Raw genomic sequence first — 23,667 nt, 5'->3', positions numbered from 1 at the left:
GGGAGGCGGAAGCGCGCGCGCGCCTGCCGTGCCGCCGCTGCCCGGGGTGTGTGGGACCGACCCCAGGAGCGGCCCAGCCGGGCTGCTGCTCCCCAACCCCGCCGCTGCCGAGTTATCGCTGGGGCACCTGCCCGCTGCCTTCCACAGCTCCGCGCATCCTGCGGGACCAACACTATTCCCTCTTCCCGAGCTGCCCCCGGCTGCCGTGGGGAAGGAAGGCGGTGGTGGCGCCCCCGGGAGGGCAGCCCGGCTGTCGCTGGCCCGGGCTCCGAGCGCGGCGTCTCCTCTCCCTGCTGGGCTCTGAGCAGCGCCGTCTGTAAGTAGCGCCGTGGTCTGTGCCAGGTGGTTGTAAAAGCCCGGGCGGCTGCTGGCTCAAGGAGCCTGGGAAGCGCAGTGCTGCTGCTGCTGAGAAGGCGAAGGCCGGCGAGGTTTGGAAGGAGCTCGTAGCTAGGTCGGGCCCGGGCTCTCCTCCCAGGCACCCAGCCGTAGGATAAGAGGACAAAGCCTCAAGCTGCTCCAGGGGAGTGTAAGGCTGGACATTTGGTGGATTTTCTAGACAGGGTGATTAGGCATTGGAATGCGCTGCCAAGGGAGGTGGTGGAGTCACCATCGCTGGAAGTGCTTAAGGAAAGACTGAACGTGGCACTGAGTACCATGGTGGAGTTGAGGGGATTGTACCTACACGTCATAGGTTGGACACGATGATCTCGGAGGTCGTTTCCAACCTATAGGATTCTGTGATCAAGGTATTCCTTTATCATTTTCTCCAGTAAGTCGTGTGATGCCTCTTATAGGGCACTGTATATGCCTAATAGGCTCCGGGAGTTTCAGTGCATGTGGTTTTGACAACGTGCATATCTATCTTTAACTATAGCAGCATGCTAGTAAGCTAGATTCACACTGGTATTTACACTGATATTCGGGTTATTGCAGTCAAAACGCTTGATAATGATTGTTCATGAAGAGGGTCCTCAGGCAGCAGCCCTCCAGAGCTTCTCAAAGTGTTTTTCTTGGGTGAAAAAAAGAAGTTCATGTGCTACTGAGAAGCATTGCTTGCTTAGTGGTCTAATGTGGTGGTTAGTTTTTCATAATGACACTTCATTTAATTGTTTTGTTTCCTGCAGTTGATTCTTCAGGAGGCTCATCTCAAAGTATAGCTTAAAAAAGCTTTGTAAATAGTGGGAGAAAATGTCACATAAAAGCTCTAAGGTAATCAAGAAAGTAAACATTTCTAGCTCCTTGGAATCTGAGGATATCAGCTTGGAAACCACAGTACCAACCGATGATGTTTCTTCCTCTGAGGAGAGAGTAGGTACTGTAAAAATCACTAAGCAGCTGATTGAACGGAAGGAGTTGCTCCATAATCTTCAGCTGCTTAAAATAGAATTGTCACAAAAAAACCTGATGATTGACAACTTGAAAGTTGAATATCTGACCAAGGTAAGTAGTCTTTCTCCTTTCATTATATAATCTTTTTTTTTATTATTTTGGTGCTTTTAGAGTATGATAGAAACTTCTGAAAAGAATTTATTTGAATGAAATGATGGAGATCTACTTAGTTGGTTTGGGGATTTTCTTGGTGTGTTCTGGGTTCTTTCATGAGAAGAAGGGGAAACAAAGATATAGAAAGCTTCACTGACTAAGTCATTTTACTTATAAGTAAGGGAGGATTTAATTAGTTTTACCTTTCCTAAACAGAAAGGAAAAACACCTGTTTTCTTTCAGAAATGATGAACTTTGTCACTCCTGTTAGTAGCATAGCAGGGCTTTGAACCTGAACTTGTGGAGTACTAGAAAAGGTGATCTGAATACTCTTCAGGGCTTTGTTAATGAAGATAGGGATGGAGTATACCAACATGCTAACAGTAGATTCTGTTGTGTACAGCTTGCACGAAGATGCATGAAATTCAGAAAGGTGTAAAAACATTGCCACATTTGTGTGCAGTTCATTTTTACATCATACTATATGCCAACTGCTTTTTATTGGCTTTCTACTCAGAGTTTAAGCCTAACTTGAAATTAGTTGAACAAATAGCCATTTAGGAACTAAGCCCTTTTTTTATTTTTAGATCACTGGGACAAAGTCCATATCATATCCTGAAGCCCTAGTGTATTTAGAGGTCTTGTTAGACTGCCATTATTGCACTGCCCACAGCATTGGGATCTTCATATTTTTATTTCAACTTGTTCTTTTTGCAAAATAATTTTTAAAAAATTATTATGGTAACTTATTTTGTTTTATACTCACTCACATTCTTTATATTTAGATTGAGGAGCTAGAGGAGAAGCTTAATGATGCAATCCATCAAAAGCAGCTGTTGTCTTTACGACTGGATAGTCAGTTGGCATTACAGCAAGAAGATGCCAGGTATGGGGGAAGTACAATTAAGAACTTCATCTTTAACAAATTTGTGAATTAATTTGAGTCTGTGTAAATAAGTTAGAAACAGATAATTACTAGTTGCAGGAATAGGATTTCTTTTGCAGATTACATTAGTATTTTAATTCTAAAATTGAATGTACATATTTAATTTAGATATAAGTAAATTAGAAATCAATTCTCACTAGCTGAAGTTTGTAGGCTTGGTTTTATTTTACCTAAATTCAAAATTTAGTAGGAAGAGGTAGTAAAAGTGTTCTTAAAACCAATAAAGAGCAAAACGACTAGGCAGAGGTGACAGACTTTCCATCAGTTTAAACAGAATTTTTAATAAATGTAGCATAGAAGACTTGGGAAAGGTAAGTGTGTAATGTTTAGCTTTTCCCATTAGTACTTCCTATTTGTCAGAAATGCTTTCAGCTGATGATGTAGAAACTCACTTTCCATGTTGTTCTGAAATGTTTGGAGTTAACCTGAAAAATAGACTGGCTATCAGGCTTCTCAAACCACTTTGTCAGTTACGCGTGAAGTGTGAATTTCCACACCTGTGAAAGAAGAGCATTACTTACATGGTCTCATGTTAAAGCAGAGCTTACAGGATGTGACTACTTCCAAATCCTATTCTGTAGTGAGGCTAGAACAGATATAGAGATGTGGAGCCAGACCTGAGATTAGTTCCAGCAAAGTCTTTCAACTGAGAGCAGCTTATGGTCAGAAAAACATTTGTCACTCTGTATGCTTAGATGCACCAGAGGGGAATATTTTTATGCTGGCCATACCTGAGTTATCTAAGGAGTGCTCAGTAAAAAGGTACTGATGTGCAAACTGTTATTAATAGGCATAAAAAAGTTAAACTACTTTTCCCAATCTTTTCATTAGTTTTCTTGTCAGTCTTTTACTTAACTTTTCATCCTCACGTAATAGAATTGTACTCACCATGGAGTGTGTCCTTGCGTGATTCCTTTGATGACCTCAGACTTTCTGTTACCTGTACCCTGCCAGTGGGATAGATGTTGCCTTGTAGTACTAGCTGATATTTTTCTATTCCTTTTTAAATAATGCAGAAATGACCATGTTTTCAAGAGTTGTAGCTAAAAATAAAAAAAAGTTGCCTTTGATTTAAAGAAAATAAACACGTCTAAACATCATGAACTGATAAGCAGTTTCTCTTGCTGTATAAAACCTTATCACTGATGATAATAGAAGTACAGTGTTGTAAGGTTGCTTGTTCTATTTTAGTAGTGGTTGTTTTGTTGCTGTTTGGTTGTTTTTTTTTTTAATAAAGGACTCCAACTTTGTATATTACAGTGGTTAGAAAATTAAGGGATGGTATGACTGTGCCTGTGCTGAAACTTGGTAAGACCCGAGTTCAAGTGATTTCCCAACTCCTTCGGGTTTGTGTGGAAAAAGATTCTACTTTTTCATGGTTTTAACCTTTTAATTCGTAAATTAAGTTTAGTTTGTAAATTCAAGTCAGCATATGTGGAGATTGTCTATCCTCAGACTCAGCTTTGTGTTTTCAATGACTATAAATTTCCTGGATTTTTATGTATACTGTATCTGATATGACTGTTTAACCACGGTGATATACATTCTGGCACTACTTACTCAATCTTTGTAAATTTTTCCCTCTACAAAATGAGCAGAACTCCCTTCTTTGCCAGGGTCTTGTGAAGCTTTGTCACTTGTGTTACTCATTACTTGGTATCTTCTGTTTTCTTGAAGGAAACATCAGGCTCTAATGAAGCAAGAAATGGAAACTATTCTATTGAGACAGAAGCAACTGGAGGAAACAAATTATCAGTTGAGAGAGAGGGCAGGAGATATCCGTCGTAGCTTGCGAGACTTGGAATTAACAGATGAATGCTATGAGAAGCTAAAGTCTCTTCCTGAAGATCAGCTTTCTATCCCTGAATATGTTTCAGTAAGTATTGGGTTTTGCACTGCTTTAAAATATAACCTGTATCTTGGATCTGGCTGGGACAGAGTTGACTTTCTTCTTAGCAGTCTGAATCTTGCTGTGCTTTGCACTGGGGGCTGAAACAGTGTTTTGGCTATTGCTGGATGTGCTTGCACCACATCAAGGTTTTCCTTTTTCCCCATTCTGTCCCCCCCTGCCCCAGCAAGCTATGAATGGTCAGGAGATTGATAGGGGACACAGCTGGACAGCTGACTCAAATTGGCCAAGGTAATATTCCATACCATAAAATGTCATAGCAGCATAAATAGGAGGTATAGGAACAAAGAGAATGTGGGGGGAGTGGGGTGGTTATTACTCAGGGACTGGCTGGTTATCAGTTTTGATCAGTTTCCCCAGTTTCTGTGAGGTGATGAGTTCTTTTCTTTTTTCTTTATTTTTTACTTTTTAAGCTCATCTCTCTCTCCTTCAGTAATTGTTTAGAAAACTTGACACCTGAGTTTTCTTGCTTTTGTTTCATTCTTCTCACTTTCTCCTCTCTATATATAGGCTGCTGGGCAGGCTCAACCCATCCCAAGCTGTAAATTATGGTGGGTTGTGGTTTTTTAATCTCCAACTAGAAATAAAGGACCTTCAGAGGGAGATGTGTTTCTGGATCAGTCTGTTAGGACTGGGTTCCAGTAAAGAGAGGAACCTTTTAATCCCTGAGTCTGTTGTCTTGAAAGAGAGTAGAACTGCTGACATATTTTAAGGAGTTTAAGTAGATGGCATGTTGCACTTAAAATGTGAGCACACATTAATGATATGAAATACAGCAGGCTGAAAAAAGGAATTTGATACTTGGTTTGCCAGAACCACAAGCTGGGATTGCACTTGCAAATATACCTTACTTTTCTCTTACGCTTTCCATATGTCCCTTTCCTATTTGACTAAATGCAGGAGACAAAGTGTACCTTAAAGTACGCTTTAGGATTCATTTTCTTGATTTAATATGTTAATTATGGCTTGTGAGTATGTGAAGAGGCCACAGTGTACTCTTGTTTGCAATACAAAGCCTGTGGGATATATCCAGAGCATCCCAGCTGACTTATGAGAATGAAGAAGATTTAGACATATAAGCCTTAATTCATCAAAATATTAGCATGATACTTATCTGTAGAGCTTGTTATTAAGGAAGCTGTAAATGTTAAAAACCTTAGTACATTTGTTGAGGTATAAATGCTACATGAATGAATTCTCCAGATCAAAGTCATACTTTACTGTGCTCTAGATATGTACAGAGAAGTAAAAATTCTCACCAGCTTTTTAAAAAGCTGGGCTTTTGAAAGTGCTAGGAAAATCATAAGGCTTTGTGGGATAAACAAGAACATATAGCTTGGTTACTGTTAGATTATCAGCACCTAGCTGTCTGCTGTACCCACTGCCCTCTGCAAAAGTATTTGACAGGGTGTTGCTGATTCCTGTATCACCATGGTTGAATAAACCAGACTTTTAACAGAAACTGAAATCCATGTCAGTGGAGCTATTGAAATTGGTGTGCAGGAGGTTCAGGACTCCAGGAATTGATTGACAGTCAGTACAAAAGACTCTGTAGCCAGGCAGGATAGCTACCAGGAGTTAGTAACCTTGTCAACTGCTTTAAGTGAAGCTGTCACAGCACAATTTAGATTTAATTTGTGAGTAGAAAATGGCTGTCAGAAAGATGTGAAGTAAGAGAGATGAATAGCAGCCACCTTCTACCTTTAACCTTCTGTTCTTTAACTCTTGTGTTCAACCAGTTAATGTTATTTTTATCTGTGACAAAAATTCCTTTACTTAAATGCTACGTGAAGCTCCTCTCTTCTTAACACATTACTTTTTCTTTTGAAGAAGTAATTTTTAAATCTTTTCTTTTTCTGGATAAGGCATTCTAAAGATGTATTGTAGTAAATTGCTATTTTCTGCTTTTTTCAACTACTTTTAGCAGAGGATTAGTGTGAACCTAAAAGTATCAGTTAAGCTTGGTGGTTGTTTATCTTTACTTCAAGTTATGTTGATGCTGGGAGGCTACAGAACTGTTTTGCACATCCTGTCTGTGCATCCATTTGGCTCCCAAAGGCTGGGGAAAGGAGTTGGAAGGGAATACTGTTTCCTGCTTTGCTTGCCTAAGGAGAAGTTGGGCATTTATAGGCAGTTAAAATTTCTGACTCCTGTTGTTCTTCTATTATTTCTCTAGAGTCTCAGAATGATAATCTCAGACTTCTAAAGTCCATACCTCTTTGGTGTATTTTCATGGCTGCAGATCTTCACTGACTCCTTCTGCTGCATGCTGTCCTCTCTCAGGTCAGGGCTCCTCCAAGGCTCTCCCTGATTGGCTATCCCACCCCCTTTTATCCCAGTTATCTTCATTGGTCACAGCTGCAGCCCATCAAGGACAACCGGGACCTCTGGGGCAAAGCCTCTATACAGATATTCAAATACAATGCATTTCCTCTACTATAGACTCCAGATCTGTGTGCAGACTAATAATATAGCCCAGTGATATAAGGGTAGAATTTTCCTTATTGAGAAAGGGTCCTGCTTAGACAAGTTGAGCAGGAAATTTTCAGACTTGTTTTTTCTTTTTATCAGTTCTAAAGTAAACATGTATATAATGCTTAGACTTTATTTGACACCAGGTCTACTGGACAAACAGGAGGAAGAACTTAAATGCAGACTTTGTATATAGAGATACTGTTAAAGCAAATGTGAGATGTTTTTCACTGTTCTTCCACAAAGGGGTGCAATAGTGACATGGTAGAACAAAACCTAAGTAATGTTTAATGCTAATGATGACAACTGAAAAACTGTACTTTGCACATCTTTCTTTTAAAATCATAGTTTTTTTGTTTTGAACTTAGTGTAAAAATTCAGATTTTTGTTTTGTCATTCCTGGGATGTTTTTAGAAATGGTATGTGTGAAATTGAAAGTACTTCAGGCTGTTAAATAGTTTAGCTGCCAAGGACCAGTTCAGTTTGTTCAGTAAAGTGAACCTCTTGTGTATTCCACTGTAAAAAATTTTCAGCAAATTTTTTAAAAAAGGTTTCTGCAAGTTCTGTTTAACTGATTTTAATTGCCATGTCTTTCAGGTATATAATTTTGCTAACTGCAGCTCAGTTGTTGTTTGTTTAAGAAGGCAGTTAACTGATGCAACTGTTTTCACAGAACTTCAATTAACAGGAGCCAACTTTTTCAACCTCCGTACCCACCCATTTTTACTTTATTCTGATTGTCCATAAAAAGTGGTGGGCACAGGCTGAGAGTTTTTTAAAAATTGCCTAGAAAGTGGTAATTGTTGACAGCACACCAATATAAATTTCTGATTTTTAAGATGCACAGTTGTTTCTAAAATCCCTTTTAGAGTAAGTTTAGTTTCTGCTGTATTGAATTGGCAACAGGCAGTGTGTGCTCTGACTGCTGGGTTGCATGAATGTTTATTGGCTATCAAACCAGCTAAATAGCAGCAACAGTTGAACTGCTAAAACCTCAGCCTCATCTGCTGCATTCATTTCCACTTATTACCGTGCAATGATCTTTTCTTGGGAAGGCTGTGTAAATACATTTATCCTTGATACCTGTATCCCATGTAATCTTGGTTTCTACTGGGAAATCTGTTTTAGGGTTATTGTGTTTTGGGAAATAGTTGTGGTGTGATAGCCCAAGTCTCCTAGGTTTCTAGGGATATTGCAGTAAAAATAAAAGAACTTACTGGAAAAGAAGGTGTGTTTTTTAAAAAAAAACCACGATGCTTTAAATGATTATAAATTAGTGATAATCAAGGTTACTTTTTTCTTAAGAAATAACCAATTGAATCATCAGATGTTACAGTTAAAAATACTAATCTTTCAGTCATGTTGCACACTTGCCTTATTATATAAAGCATACTACACCTGTGTTTACATTGCAAATTTCTATGGCTTCTGGGTTTTTAGAATTGTATGCTGTCAATTATATGAAATATACCTGGAACTTTTCTTTGTCTTCTGCTGTTTACAGGTAGCAAAACAGAGATCTGTCTTCCTTTTGCATGGAAGTGCAATACAGCTTGCTTTTGAATGCTTACTTAAACTGTGCTTTCTTGTCTGTATTTCTTTAATCATATATCAAAGAAAGCATTAGGGATGGAGGGCATGCAATAGCTTTTGCATGAAAGCGGTGCCTACTTTTTAATTCTTTTCACACACACCCCCAAATGCAACATTTTAAGGTATCGAGTTAATCTGGGAATAATAACCTCTGTGTACGTGCGTGTGGGCGTATATCAAAAAAGCTCCTTCTTCTTTGTTTTGTCTCTTTTTGTTTTTTAATACTGGCTTTGTGGTTTTACTACTCTATTTTCTAGTCTTTTTTCTTGATCAGAAGAGAAGTTCTGAAAAGGTTTTATGGATGTGAGACTTGCTTGCCTGAGACAGGCCTATGACTAGTGTGGGGGAAGAGAGAGAGGAGTATGCGTTACAGACTTTAAAATTTTTTTAGTTCTGTTAGAAGGTTGGATGTTTTTGGTGTTAATTTAGCAGAGTCAAGTCTTTCAGAGCCTTAGTTTCCTGATGCAATTGAATCCCTATACCATCAACTTATTGCTGGAGGTGTGTGTGGAGGGGGTGTCATGGTTCTTCCTGGTTATGTGCTGTTCCTGCTCCATGCTTGCTTACTCTTGCATTTTTCTTGGTGCAAACTCAGCACGCTGAGCTGGCAGAAAACAAAACAAATCAAATCTCTCAATTTCTACCCACCCCATAAAAAATTATATTGTCTTGAGGGAAATTAGCAAGTAAAGTTGGTTACTACTGAATAGATTTTGGGTTTGTTTGGGGTTTTGGTTGGTTTTGTGTTTTTTTGGGGTTTTTTTTTGACTGTTAATCAAATAGGCTCTTGGTTTGGCACAAGGAGGTGCATGAGGCCATGTGTGCATTAGAAACTGTATTTTTTTGGTTGATCTGCCTGAGTGTAAGCTGCCTTAATTGTACAGCAATATAACCTTTACTTTATGGCATGCCCTAGAAATATTATTTAGTCATTATTGTCATAAGGTGTTGAGCTGATGTGTTTTCAGGTTTGTAGTTTTGCAGTTGCAATTTGCTAGTTTCAACTTTGAATATCTGTCTTGTTCTTCTAGGTGCAGTTCTATGAAGTAGTCCATTCCTTAAGAAGAGAGCTGAGTGATCTACAGATGAAAAAGGAGAGTCTGATAGAAGAACTAAGTGGGTACAGATCCCAACTGAAGTGTCTGACAGAGGTCTGTGCTCCTTAGTTATGTTATCTCAGTTCAGAAACTGTGAATACATACATTGTGAAAATCTCATTCTCCAAATCATTCTTTGTGTATAAGATAAAAAGCTTTTATGCTGTGTAAAAATTACTGCAAGGGAAAAAGGAAATAACCTATATGCATCCTTGTATAACAGCTAAGCTGATGCTATGGCTACCCTGCAGGATTTGCTCATGAGACTGTTCAGGCAGTCTCTTACCAGCTGTGTTGTGCTTTCTGAGGGCAAGATTTCAGGGTGGGGATGCTGGACAGGGGATCTGCCCAGCAGCAGCTGAAGACACTGTGGTGGTTCAGTGTATGGTCTTTGAGATGGGGATGTCTTGGTAGTACTTTGTATTTTTTAAAGTTCTTTGGAGTTGCATCTTCTCTGTTATGCTTTCCAATTCTTTGTATTTTAATTTTTGTATTTGTTTCTATACTAAAGAAAACGATAATTCGATTTCATGTAAGATACAAACACCAGAAGTAGAGAAATAAAGTATATAAATATTTTAAATTTTTATTTTTAAAGAGCTAAGGAATTGAAATAGTATAAGAAGTATGGTTTTTCTGATGTGTTTATCAATATTTATATTATGCTTGGTATGCATATAGCTAGGGTGATTTGTATTATAACTTAGTTCTGCATGAGTCTGGAGTTGGGACAACAGTTTCAGGGACTCAGAGTATATTTATCCAGGTCATGGCTAGCAGAGACTTAAATGACACTGTCATTTTACTACTTCTCAGAATATGTTTTAGTTACTACCTTTTTTTCCCTGTGAAATTTGCTTATGGAATAATCAGGTGTAAGGGGAAATTCTTTATATAAGTTTATCTTGTGAAATTCATTTACTTTCATTTCTCATTCTGATTGACTTAGAGAAAGTAGTCAATAAAATTTATGCATTTATGTGCTTCAGCATTATTCTGTGTCACCATCTCTGGTCATAATTGAGATTAAACTAATCCTGTTAATTTTTGTCTTGCATAAGCTTTTTCCTTCACTGTACATTTAATGTGCTTTGATTTAATAAAATTGTATAGGAGGATTGCAGCCTTTGAGATTTGACGGACATCTATTACTTCTGCTGAAGCAAATTAACAAGACAGTCGATAACAATAATTAAAGTTGTGCTAGAAACAATTTTCTTGGGACATTGATCTTTCTTTGATATAGGCTTGTAATTTTGCTCTTTTTGCACCACATGGTGGCAGTATCCACCTTTCCCACTGATGCATTTCTCTAAGTTCGAAGTGCGCTGTGCTTTTCTTTTATGGAGAGGCTTGAGAGTCTCTCTTCTGATTCTGGCAGGTTCAAGTTTTACCCGAGAGTCACTGCAACAAGGTACCTCAGAATATAAGGTAAGAGGAGCATCATCAGGGTGTAAGGGTATTTTAGAATTTCTGATGTGCTTGCTGCACAGGAGCTAACGTACCTATACATCTCTTGCAGTTTATGAAAAAGTGATTTGAAGGTGTACTGCTGGGGTAACTTTTTTGAGGTCTTCACTAAGGTCAAGCTTTTTTGCAAGGAATTTTATCACTAGGAAATAAAGTTTTGTTCAGAGCCTTCTGTAAGCTCTTACACTCTTTTACTGGATTTTTTTTTTTTCCAGTAGTTCTTGTTTTCCCAGGTACATGAAATATAGTTGCTGAAGTTTCTTGCCTGTTATTTAATAATTTATACTGTGCAAATCCTCTTCTGGGTTTCCATACAGTATTCTGTAAATTTTAAGTTTTCTCTAATCATTGGAATATTTCTATTTTTTGTGTAATTTATCAACAAAGTCTGTTCTGAGTTTAAAACTTCTTTAGGAAACCAGTAGTACAGAAGTTTGAAATACAGTCATCACTGAAGATAAGACAATTGTTTTTTGGGTTTTTTCTTGAGTGAGAATAACCTACTTCCTACAGTAAGAATTCCTTCTTTTTTTCTACTCTTTCAAGATAAATTAAGACTCTTCTTCATGAGTTTCAACACAGGTTTCTTCCCTTTATTGGGACATAGAAAGGAGCAAAAAAATATGCTTAGGCCAGAACTTGGGGGAGGAGGATTATGCTGGCTTTTCTGGTTGTTTGTGGCTGACAGACCAGGTTAGAGCAGGTTTTATACATTCACCCTGAAATGAAGTAATAAGAAATGTGAGATGGTTTGTTCTAGATTCATAGGAAAGATTATCTAGCCAACCAAGAACTGAAAAAGTTTTAAGGAAAATTTGAACTTAAGAGGTGAAGTCAACTTTAGGAGAATTTAAGTGTGAAATGAATTCATCATATAAGACAACCATGCTGACCCTATAACTTCATAAACTTTGCTTGGTGTGCTGCTGCTCTTAGCCCTTAAGGGCTGTTGAATCTGTAACACAGGCCCAGTAGGGCAGGGAGCTGTTTCTGACAACAGGTAGCAGAAAATGGCCTGTGAAGACTGATTCCTAGCACTGGAACGTGGTGTGATAAAGGATGTTTGTTATTCTGCTTTCTGTTTGTAAAGCGATCAGTGTAAGTGATTGTGCTGTACAGCTAAATTAGTGGCTCTCTGCACACAATTGGTGCATCTGTGATTTAGATCAGTGCATTTCCTCTGCTTCCAGGTACAGCAGCCACAGCCTAGGGGGAGGCAGTGGAACTGGTGAAAGCCATGTTCTTCTACTGCTGACTGACTTGTTACTAAATGTAGGGTACAGGCTTGTTTTAGTCCTCCTTTCACAGTCCTGCTCAGTACTTCACGTATAAATAATGTTGGCACCACCAGCGTTGGAGGTAAAGATAGAGGAGGAAGTCCAACTATAGTGGTGTATTAGCAGGAGCTTCCCAGAAATAAAACCAGCTTCTGATGTGTGCATTCCCATGCTGAACATCAGTTTACTATTTTCAGAGCTGTTTGTTTCCAAAGTGGTTAGAACCTTCCCTCAAACAGATGTAATTTACTACTAGTGGGTATCTCTTAAGGCTGGGAGAGTGTCTGGGAAGGAAATCTTGCTTTCCTTTGTACCTCCAGAAGATTAAGTACTGCTTTCTTCTTCTGGCTGGGAGTTTCTTGGCAATGTTTTCCTGGAATTTGGTATTGATACAGTTTTATCAGGGCTCCCTTTTCTTCAGTTATTTTTTATATAAAGTTGCCTTCAGGATTTGCAATAAAATTTATAGCATGAGAGTATCTGAAAGCTGTGGTTATCCTAAAGACAAAGCTGGTTATGTGTAGGACAAAGATCTTTTCTAAGACTTCATCTCTGAATCAGGATTAGTAGCTGTCAGGTTTTGCTAGACATAACTAACAGTTTTCTCTGTGATAATGTTTTCCAGCTGGAGGGAAAACATATCTATAGTCTTCAAAGAATAAACTAAGCTTTTGTACTCAAAGGATCACTTGGCACTAGATGTGTCTGAATATTAGAAAACTGAGCTGTTGTTGCTACTCCAAAAGGACTGGGATCCCTAAGGTTTCTCCTAAAGTTTGCAAATCTGTAAATCTGCACTCTAGAACTCTTCCCCAGCCCCCTGACACCACTTCTTTCAAGCAGTGCATAGATCATTTGGTCTCCACAACTCTCTTGAGGCAGATGAGGTCTTGGTCTTCGGTGAAATGCGTGCCTATTTTTTTTTTTTTTTTTTGCTATTGTTAATATTGTTCAGGAGAACAGCTGCAAGGACGATTCTCTACCAGTAACTGTGAGCTTGAGGCAGCAGTTTAATATTTCCAACACTTAAGGAAGTTTCATATCTGTGAAAGTTTCCTTTTCTACCCAATACCTTTCTACTCTTTCCTTACATAGCTATGGCTTGCTTTGACTGCTAGCTGTGGCTCAGAGGTACGAGATGGTTTAGTTATACTGCTCTGTAATGATCTCAAGGATCCTTTTCACCTGAGAATATTTCACTGAAAATTCTAGTAAGCTCCAATCCAGAGAAATAAACTTTTTATTCCTCCAATTTCTTTTGCTATAGAAGAACTTATTCCAAAGCTATTCTTTTCATATGCTCCTTGCAGAGTATCTCTACTTTGGAGTAGCTCAACATTTTTGTTTATAATTTTTAGTGGTAAATAGTGACCTGTCTACAATCAGATTACCAATTTTCCATCTACAAGCAGAGTACCAATATCATAGCAAGTTACTAAAGAGATGTTTAATTAATTATGTATAGCTTCTTCATGACATTTGGGCAGTTGCATTCCAATTCCATAAATAATGTATTGACCAGTAATTTTTGAATGCAGAGTATGTAAACAATTGAAGCAAAATGTCATCTTTACAAAGAAGCAGCACCTCATCCAAATAACTGGAGGGAATTGTTTTCACATCACAATAGTACAGTAGCTTTACATTTGTCTAGGGCCTTTAGGATACGAACAAAGTGCTGGCTTTTTTAAATGATTCTTCAAAGATGCAGATGTTTGAAAAAAAAGGTTTTTAAAAGCAGGATCACTTTCTTTTACAGGCTTCTCTGTAGATGGTGTAAGGAAGTCTGTGCTGCTTCTGCTTGATTGGCTGATTAATCTATTCCCTGCATTTCTATTTATCTTGTTATCTCCAAAGGCTTTCTGAAACATCAGTTAATCCCTATCATGTATTATGTGTCACTAACTTAGTTCAAAAAGTATGTCACCTGGATTTCACACTTAAAATTCAGATAGGTGTTTATTTCAGTGACTGCTGTAAACTGCTGCTCATTGCATACTGAAGATAGCAGTGAAGATTAATATCATTAAACTGAGGTTAGCCGCTAGATCTTTAGTTTCTCTATGAGTTTGGGGTTTTAAGTGGTGCAGATCAGCAAGCTGAGAATCTTCTTGCTTGAAACATCATCAGTGGACAGTGTTTGTAAACCAAATGAAAGCACTTCTTAGCAGACTTATGCCTTGTAGAAACCACCACCACTGGGTTTCTTAGGCAGCTCTGTCAAGAATTTCTTTAGGCAGTGGTTGCCTATCTGTCTCACACAGGAAAAGTTTGGTATTTCATTTGTTTTAACCATCTCATCAGTCTGAGTTTCTGCTCTCTGCAGAAGCAAAAATTATTAAGAGGCTGAAGAAAAGCCATGAGGTGTTTGGAGTATTATGGCCATCACATTCAGTGTAAGGAAGTTCTGCTTGTCCTTTAATTATTTTAAGGTTTGTGGGCTTACTTAATATTATTTATTGGTATTATTTTCAGTACCTCCTTTCTATCCTTGAAAGAGCTCTGTATCTTGATTCTTCTAAAAGCCCCTTTTTTGCTGCAGCAGGACAAAGCTGTTCATCAAGATGTTCAACCTATCTTTTGAAGATAAAGCTGTTCCATTGCAGAGATCTTAAAATCAGTGTATATGGACAGCGTCAGAAACTAATTTAATTTCATCACATAAAAAGCAAGGCTTCTTCTGCTTAAGCACAGGCAGCTTGGTTGTATGTCTTTAAGATGGATTGCTATGGAGTGCAGAAGCTTGGGTATGTGCTACCTGGAGATGCACATACCACACAGAGGGTCTTGTGTGTTAGCTTATTACAGCCTAGACTGGGTATCAGCTTGCTTTGTCATGTTTCTTCATGTGTTTGAAATAGTACTTTGACACCTTAAGAATAGGTAGATAAAAAGCAGTGTCCTGTGCAATACTTAGTGTTTCTTCAGGAATTATATTAAATCTTAAAAAAAAAACAAACATGACAAACCAGTCTAATTTAGGTAGGTCTTAGAATCACTTTTGCAAAGCAGAATTTAACTCTCCTTCCCTGGAATTACCATACTGTTACACGACATTAACATAACTGTTACATGACATTAATAACTGATTTATTAAATACAATTCAAAAGTAAATTTAGGTGTCAAGTATTAGAAGGAGCTGTTTTTGCAGATATTTAGATATTCTGTTAATTGTGGCTTTAAAGCTGTCTATGACAACTTTTTCCAGAGGTTAACCAACTTAATTTTATACTTTTGGTAGTTGTCTTCTAGCTCTCAGCTAGATAATACTGTAGGAGCCTCAGTAGCCCACTCAGTGAAGGGTGTGTGAATTGCAGCATGGCAGAATGGCATGGAATATCCACAGAAGAATTGAAGAATTTAATCTTTCAATTTGCACTTAAAAGTTAAGTGGCATTACCAACATTTCCTGTTGCAAGATGAATTATGTTTGCACTGGATAACAGGGTACTTGCACCATTATGGTACATATTTGAAACTTTAGCTAGCTTGTGCACACCTTTTAAAAATATCTGACAGAGACTACCATTATAATAATGCCATCTTTATAAATAATGACATGTAAACTGATTAAAGAGAGTGTTTCATAGTTTTAGTTGGCTTAATGTATATTCATTGATTAGGGTAAACATAAATTATATATATCCGTATGTGTTAGGATGAATAACAATCAAGTCTTTACATGATGTATTTTTAATGGTAGACCATGCAGAATCCTCATAAAAACTTTCTGGATGTTGTGATTTTTGTGATTTGTGGCCTGAAGTGATTTTAGTAATAGTGAAGATAAGTAGGTATGTGAAATATAAAACAAAATATTCTTTTTTTTTATCAACAGAATAGGTAAAATATGGCTAGTAGATTAGGGAGCTTTTCTGTAGTGTCTTAGAAATATTTAGGTGTGTTTTTTTCAAGAAGGCATTCTGTCAGTGTTTCAGCTAATGATGTCTGTGAAGTTTATCAGTGTCCTTCTGTCAATACTCCTTATATGCTGTTGCCCTAAACTTCCCTTGTCTATTGAAAATTAGCTATACAGTTATCCTCCTATAACTGTGTAAAGCATAGCTTTCAGCAATGTTGAAAAATTATGTACTCATACAGTGTCTTTTACTGCAAAATAAATGTAATATTATGTAATTGCTAAATGCTTGGTTTAGTAATGACATCTTAAGGGTGTGCTCACCTTCAGTTAATAATATTGTGATATCTATTCATAATAACCAGATAGCATGATTGTTAATCAAGCATCCATTATTGACCTTGCTATCAATCACAGTAGTAAAAAACTGAACTCAACAGTTTTCTGGACATGGAAAAAATATAAATGCCCAGGAGTATTCTCAAATTTTTAACAAGCAAATCTTTTTGTAGTCCATCAGCTTTATCTTGTATAAGTGAATGAGCATTATTATTTTGTTTGTTCTTGTGAATATATTGCTAAGTAGTACAGTATTTAGGACAAGTAAGAAAGATAAGTTTGTGAAAAAAGTACCTATGTAGTAGAAAACTGAAAAATGGAATCTAGATTGGGCATTAAGGTATAAATTCCTGTGGAGAGTTGGAGGGAATGAGTGTGATTAGGAAATCTGTTGATCTTCAAAAGGAATACCTAGTATTTTAAAGGATGCATACTCTCTTCCTTTGCTTTTGTTGTTTTGGTTTTCAGAATAATCTGTAAAAGTATGTGAGGACGAAAAAGAGGGGGAAATGGAAATTAATGCTGATGGACCATTAAGTAAACAATTTTATTTTATTTTATTTTTTCTTCCACGAAAGCTTTCCATGATATTCTTCAGCAAACATTGGTTACCAGATACAATAGCTACAATTTGGGAGTAACTGGCTGAAATCTTTCAGATAATGACAGATGTTGCTAAACTTGCTGAACAAACCATCCTATCTCTTTTTTTTTTCAAATTAACTAGCAAGTATCTTCACAAGACTCTTGACTTGTTTGAAACTGTTGTAAAGGTAGTTTACTTTTCAGTTTACTTTCATGCTCCTAGTATGGGTTTGCAGACCACCAGCTGGTTATGGTGGTCTGCAAATCTAAGCTAGGAGCACAAAAGTCACACCACCTTTACAACATCATATACCTGGTGGTATAAGATGGTTACTGGTCTTGGAAGTTGTGCTAATGGACAAATGCATTGGAAAAAATAGGTGCATTTAATCAAGTATTTGTAATAAGATAAAAATAAGTTGAGTATTGATATAGCTGGTTACTTTGTGATGTGCTAAATTTCCAAATACTCAGACAAATGAAGGCATTACCACTGAATATTCATAAGAGGTTTTAATGAAATTTAGTTGGTGATTACTTCAAGTAAATATCAGTGCATTTGTGATAATTTCAAAATGTCTCACTTCCTAGAGCTATGAAGACGAGAGGAGGAGTCGGTCAGAGCTTGAGGTCAGATGCCAGCGTTTAACACTGGAACTGGCTGATACCAAGCAGTTGATTCAGCAAGGTGATTACAGACAACAGAACTATGATAAAGTAAAATCGTAAGTATCTCTCTAATTCGAGTGTTTAACTAACATACAAATGTTAATAAAGATCAGCCTTGATTGACCAGACTTCTTAGTTTTGTTTTTGACTACACACACATATTTTTTCTTACTTCATACACTAATGGTTCAATTACCACTTTTAGTATATTGCAGACCTAAAATGAACAACATTCTGAAAACCAGTGCATCGAATTATCTTCCTAAAGGTTATATTTTCAGATTTATTGTGTTTTCAAGAGAGCCTAGCAGTCTCATTGCAGCTAAGGAAGTGGAGCTGTTGATAGCAAGCATCTTGGAACAAGTACTCTTTTTTTATTCTTAGTTTAAAAGCAATGATCTAACAAAAGGCCCTATGCTCTACTCTGTGCTGCTTACTGAGTGAGTTAGGAGGGCAGGACCTTGGGAATTAATATTTACAACTTGAGATATCTTTGAAACGATAAAATTTGAAAGGGCTGTTTTGAGAACTCTGGCGGATAATCTTAGGATTACCTTAGTGAATTTGTTTAACTGCAGGAAGTTCCAGTGTCTAGCTTTTTTAAAATACAGATTGTACTGTTATAGCCAATGTTTTGAATATCCATCTTGCAAAAAGCAATTGCAAAATAGTGAAAATAGACTTCTTGTAAATATACTCATAGATGTATACCTCACAGTACAGCTTCCAGACAGCTTTTTCAGTGTGCTTGCAAGTACAAGAAATCTGGTCTTTGGCACATTTGTGGAGAAGTGTATTCAAAAATAGGGATTATGAATAGAAAGACCCTGTCAGCTCCTTAGTTGCTCATATGGAATGAACTCAGGCATAGTTGCTGACACAAATGACTTTGCCCACTAAGTCATTTGAAGGGGAATCTGTCTTCTGGATTCACAGCATTTTTGGTTCACAGCAGTATGTACAAAAACAACCCTGGAATCTTTCTGGCATCTTGTTGGAAATAGGATGGATTGGTGCTGTGATTTGCTTCCTATATGCAACTGCATCTTAATAAGTGGATTGTAATAACTTTCATGTGAATGGCTCCAGTGTTTAACAGTGTGCATTTAGAATAGCCTTGAGTTGAGAAAAGCATGAATGAACGTGCCAAAACTGTATTTGAGAGAGTAGGTTGTATTCAGCTGGGTAGGCACACATGAAGAGGAGGGGAGAGCTCTGTTGGCATAACTGCATGAGGATATTTGGGAGCGCTGCAGGAGTAAATCACTTCCAGACTTGTTTCTGCTTTTAAAAAACACTATGTCAAATCTAGTTCTGCTGTACTGCAAGTTATCTCAGTTTTAAAGCAATGCTATGCTTAATATAATATTGGTTAGCTTTTTCCTAAACTGCAAGCTCATACTGGCTCATTCATTTCACTGTTCTAACAGGGTGAGAGTGGAGACATAGTGATGCTTCTTTGTGCATGGAGAAAGCTCTTTTGCTCAGGACACCAGCACAATTTTTGCAGCTGTGTCATGTATATTTTAAACATGACAACCCACTCTGGTATCAAGGCTGTATACAGGGGAGAGTACCTACTGAGAACAAGTATACATTGCTTTCTGCTCTGTTAAGAAGATGGTAATGAAGTTGTTTCACTTTTTCATTCGACTTCCATATCTGCAAAAGATTGAAGAGAATGTCATGGGAAATAGCATCAGAAGCTTGATAAAGCTAAAACAATGGGTACTTACCAATCATTGCTAAGAGAAGAAATGCATAGCCCAAAGTTACACTAAAGAAGAATAATCAGAGGAGAATGAGTACTGTAGAATTTGAGTTTGAGTACTGTAGAATTTTCTTTGTTTCTTAGTATTTAAATAATACTCAGTTGTTTCATGTAAAATGATACTGTTCCCGGTGTTAGTAACTATTAAAGGTTAAGATTATCACCAGTTGTTCTGTGAGTGACTGATTGGAAGAAGTCAGTGTCTTGAACTGGAAGAAGGCTGAGAAATTAAAAAGGCACAGGAATTTTGTTCATTGCACTTTATGCATCTAATAGTTTAACTTTGCTTTCACAGTGAACGTGATGTATTTGAGCATGAACTATCAGAACTCAGAAGAAACTATGAAATACTGGAGGTGTCATACAAAACACAGACTAAAGAGAGAAATGACTTAGCAAAAGAGGTAAACATAAATTTCTTACCTTAGTAATCGTGTATTTCATCATCTCAGGAATTTGATTCTTTGTCTAATCAAGGTTGTTAGGATCGTGGAATAATTTAATTCTAATGGTCTCAAGAGACTTAGCTGCTCCAACCCGCCCATGCAGTACAGAGCAAGATTAGGTCAAGTTGCTTAGGGCTTTGTCAAGTTTTTAAAGTCTCCAATGATGGAGATTCCACAGCCTTTTGGACAATCTGTTCCAGTGTTTGTTTGCTCTCTTGTGAAAATGCATTTGTAAAAACTAATCAGTTGGTACAGCTTTTTTTCTGTCGCATCTTGTCCTGTAAGTATCTACGGCCAAGACTCTGGCTATTTTTATGTGTTCCACTTGGATAGCTGAAGTGAGCAATAATATTTTCCCCAACCAGATTTCTCTTCTGAAGGCTGAAAAAAGTTCCAAGTATTTCTCTTAACCCCTTGTACATCATATGCTGTAGTTCATGACCATCCTGGTAGAGCTCTTCTGGTCCTGTTTCAGTATGTTAATGTATGTCTTTAGGACATGCATGTCATGGGATATAGCACTCCAAATATAGTCTCACAAGTGTGGAACACTGGATAATAATTTTCTTTAACCCACTGTCTGCATTGTATAGCCTTGTAGCCACTTGGCCTTCTTTGCTGTCAGGGCACATTTCTGTCCCATGTTCAGTTAGTTCAACAGATGTTTGCTTATCCAATCCGTATTTTGCTAGCTTTTCCATAGAGCTGTTACAGGAGGTGGCTGAAAGCCATGCAAAAGTAAATGACATGGACAGTGATCCCCCCATTCACAGAGCTAACATTTTTGTCAGGTTTGATAGGTTTGGCCTTGGTAAATTCCTGCTAGTTTTTCTGTCACCTTCTCGTTCATATTCATGGATATAGCTTCCAGGGGAATTTACTTCATAATCCTTGCAGGGACTGAAATTACATTTGCCAGCCCAACTAAGTGCTCCTACTTGAAGGAAGATTGTGGTAATCAGAAGCCTTGATTACTTGCTATGATCCTTCAAATGGCTGGTCAGCCTCACAGCAACATAGGCTATCTCCCTCAACACTGGTCGAGTGCTTCCCATTTTTTCCTAGGCATTATATGCATGCCGTTTTCCTAGGTATGTGACTTAGAAGGCTGAAGCAAAGACAGGCTGAACTCTGCCAGTAAGCTCAGGAACCTGGGAGGCCCCAGGGGAAAATTTACCATTGGAAGATGAATGCTGTGAGTATGCTTGATATGGTTTAACTCCAGCTGGCAACTAAGCCCCACACAGCTGTTTGCCCATCCCAGTGGGATGGGGGAGAGAATCAGAAGAGTAAAAGTCAATAAAACTCATGGGTTGAGATAAAGACCATTTAATAGGCAAAGCAAAAGCTACACACACAAGCAAAGCAAGTCAAGGAATTCATTCCCCACTTCCAGTGGGCAGGCAAGGGTTCAGGCAGGGAAGCAGAGCCCTGCAGGAATAGTGTGGAAGATCTTTGTGTGTTAACACTTTAGCAGCTGAATAAATGAGACAGACTACTCCTGAGAGTATTCAGGGGACATGTGTTCCTTAGTGTCTCTGTGTAAATAACAGTATTACAGATAGAACAGAGGCTAAAACTGCCACTTTAAAGATAGCACTGCTCTGCCTAATTTTACAGGTAGCTGTAGAGATTGTCAGAAACATTAAGGAAAAAAACTGAGTTTCTATTAGAAAGTACCCCTTTGGTGTCAGGCTTTGTTAGTCTATTTATTCCTCAGTCTAGCATTGTAAGAAGACACCAAAAGTCAGGTTTGTTCTCAGCGTACAAGAATGGCCAAAAAAGTACTGTCCTGTACATCAAGTTTGTACATACATGTGGAGTACTGCAGAATAGCAGCAACAATGGCTTTTTTTCATTAACTTTGTACTGAATTAATCAGAGTGAACAAAACTAGCACTACTTTAAACTAAAATATCACTTCAAACTGTGTATTACTTAAATCTTCTGAAAGGTTTGTGCTGATTTTTGTGTCTGCTGATACAGTATCAAGTCCTGGATTGGAAGAACATCCAATTGGAAGTTTTTACACAGTACTTGTTCCAGAGGAGGAGTAACTGCTTGCTTTTCTTTGTGTAGTAGTCTGTGATGTCTGTTCACTGTGGATATATATATAACATATTACTTGGAGAGAGACCATGTTTACTTTTCTTTTCTTAAATCAGGCGTAGAACAGGCATTTATACCTCACCCTGAGTGTGGTGCTCAGCAAGTGGGCTGATAGAGAAGAGCATGCCTCTAAGAGCACTGTTTGTGTATAAATTGTCATCTCTTTAACTTCTTGCTCCATGTCTTTGACTCCAGTATCTTTCCTAAGTAACCTTTAGTCCTTCTATGACTTAGAAAAGGTGAATTCTGTCTAAACCATGTGCATTATGTCTTTATAGCTGTAGGAGACATGTTTCTGATAAGTTATTAATTTATCATTCTTTGAACTTGGTATGTGAAATCCTCAGGTGCTTAAATGGCAAAATTCTTTAGGAGGATGAAACTGTTTTGTTATCATGATTATGAAGTTGGGCCACCTTGCAACAGTGTCCTTTATGCTCTTTGCCTGTTCTCTAACTGTGTTCACCTTGAATGGATGGAGACTGCTCTCCCTCACACTGCTTCTTGGTGTAGGAAACATTGGTTGTTCTGATGACAAAGGTGGCTGTTCTCAACATACTCTTGTTCCTACTTGGGCATCAGTTTAGCCTTCTGTAGCAACACCAGCTCTTTGCCCTTGTCCACAACAATTGTGCCTTACATCAGCCCCAGAACTATCAGTTTTACCATTTCTTTATGGAGCAGTAATCACCCTGGTGCCCTTAAACATTTCACTGCTGTTCCTGAGAATGTCATAGTCAGCATGACAGGTTGGCACCAAGATTCTCCATCAGTGTTTCTGACACAGCACTATGCAGTACTGCTGCTATTCTTCTATTCAGTACTTCAGCACTGTTTAGATACTGATGTAGATGAAAGGACCTCTTTTTTCAGGTGCTAACTACTGGAAATAAATAATGTAAAAATAACAATACCATAAAATGGTATTGTTATTAAAGTCTTTTTTTCAACTTAAAGCTTCATCAACTTGTTAAAATCAAGTGTAAATAGAGTCTTTTGGTTCAGGTGATTTCACAGAAGAGAGTTAAAATTAAATTGCAAATATGTGTACATAGGTTAAATACTTATCTTGAAATTTGTGTTAAAGTGTTCTTTTTAATACCTTTTATAGCTGGCAACCATACAACAATCCCTCAGCTTGTTGCAAAAAGATAAAGATTATCTGAATCGCCAGAACATGGAGCTTAGTGTTCGCTGTGCACATGAAGAAGATCGTCTTGAAAGACTACAGATTCAGCTAGAGGATGCCAAAAAAGCTAGGGAAGAAATGTATGAAAAATATGTTGCATCCAGGCAAGTTATTGTCTGCTCACTTCTATCAGTAGACAGATTCTTTAACTGTTTTCTCTTGTTTCTTGCACAAATCCCATTTAATTAATTATATTTTTCAGAAAGCTAACTCATATTTTTTTAACTAGAAGCAGGACACTTTTCTTGGGTCAAAGTATGTATCACAAACATTTTTTAAACCTTTATAAGACCATAGCAGTGGAAGTAAACTTTCAGCATAAACTTGGGCGTTAATGACAATTATTCTTGTAGGTTTGCTCAGTTAATTATAAAACTAACTTCTTGTTTTTAATGTATATTCATAAATCTTGTGTCCTATATAACCAAGAGGAAGTGTGCTAATATGATTCTC

The 23,667-nt window shown here is 37.7% G+C and overlaps 1 protein-coding gene across 4 annotated transcripts in view; it reads left to right on the top strand.

Moving 5' to 3' along the window:
* Positions 1-23,667, top strand: part of PIBF1 (progesterone immunomodulatory binding factor 1) — a 112,593-nt gene that overhangs the window by 469 nt on the left and 88,457 nt on the right. The window contains exons 1-8 of one of the 4 annotated variants that reach the window (XM_036392772.1): positions 39-316; positions 1,125-1,440; positions 2,268-2,368; positions 4,106-4,304; positions 9,434-9,553; positions 17,622-17,755; positions 19,766-19,874; positions 23,137-23,318. In XM_036392772.1, the coding sequence (XP_036248665.1) occupies positions 1,189-1,440; positions 2,268-2,368; positions 4,106-4,304; positions 9,434-9,553; positions 17,622-17,755; positions 19,766-19,874; positions 23,137-23,318 (1,097 nt within the window). In that variant the 5' untranslated portion in view covers positions 39-316; positions 1,125-1,188. Of the gene's footprint in view, positions 1-38; positions 317-336; positions 747-1,124; positions 1,441-2,267; positions 2,369-4,105; positions 4,305-9,433; positions 9,554-17,621; positions 17,756-19,765; positions 19,875-23,136; positions 23,319-23,667 lie in introns of those variants that run through there. The other 3 variants (XM_036392520.1, XM_036392600.1, XM_036392688.1) reach the window with 3 other exon arrangements.

This window comes from Molothrus ater, chromosome 2 (genome assembly GCF_012460135.2).
Source record: "Molothrus ater isolate BHLD 08-10-18 breed brown headed cowbird chromosome 2, BPBGC_Mater_1.1, whole genome shotgun sequence".
Classification (NCBI taxonomy): domain Eukaryota; kingdom Metazoa; phylum Chordata; class Aves; order Passeriformes; family Icteridae; genus Molothrus; species Molothrus ater.
Note: the sequence above shows the minus strand (reverse complement) of the source record. Positions and strands in the feature narration are given on the sequence as shown.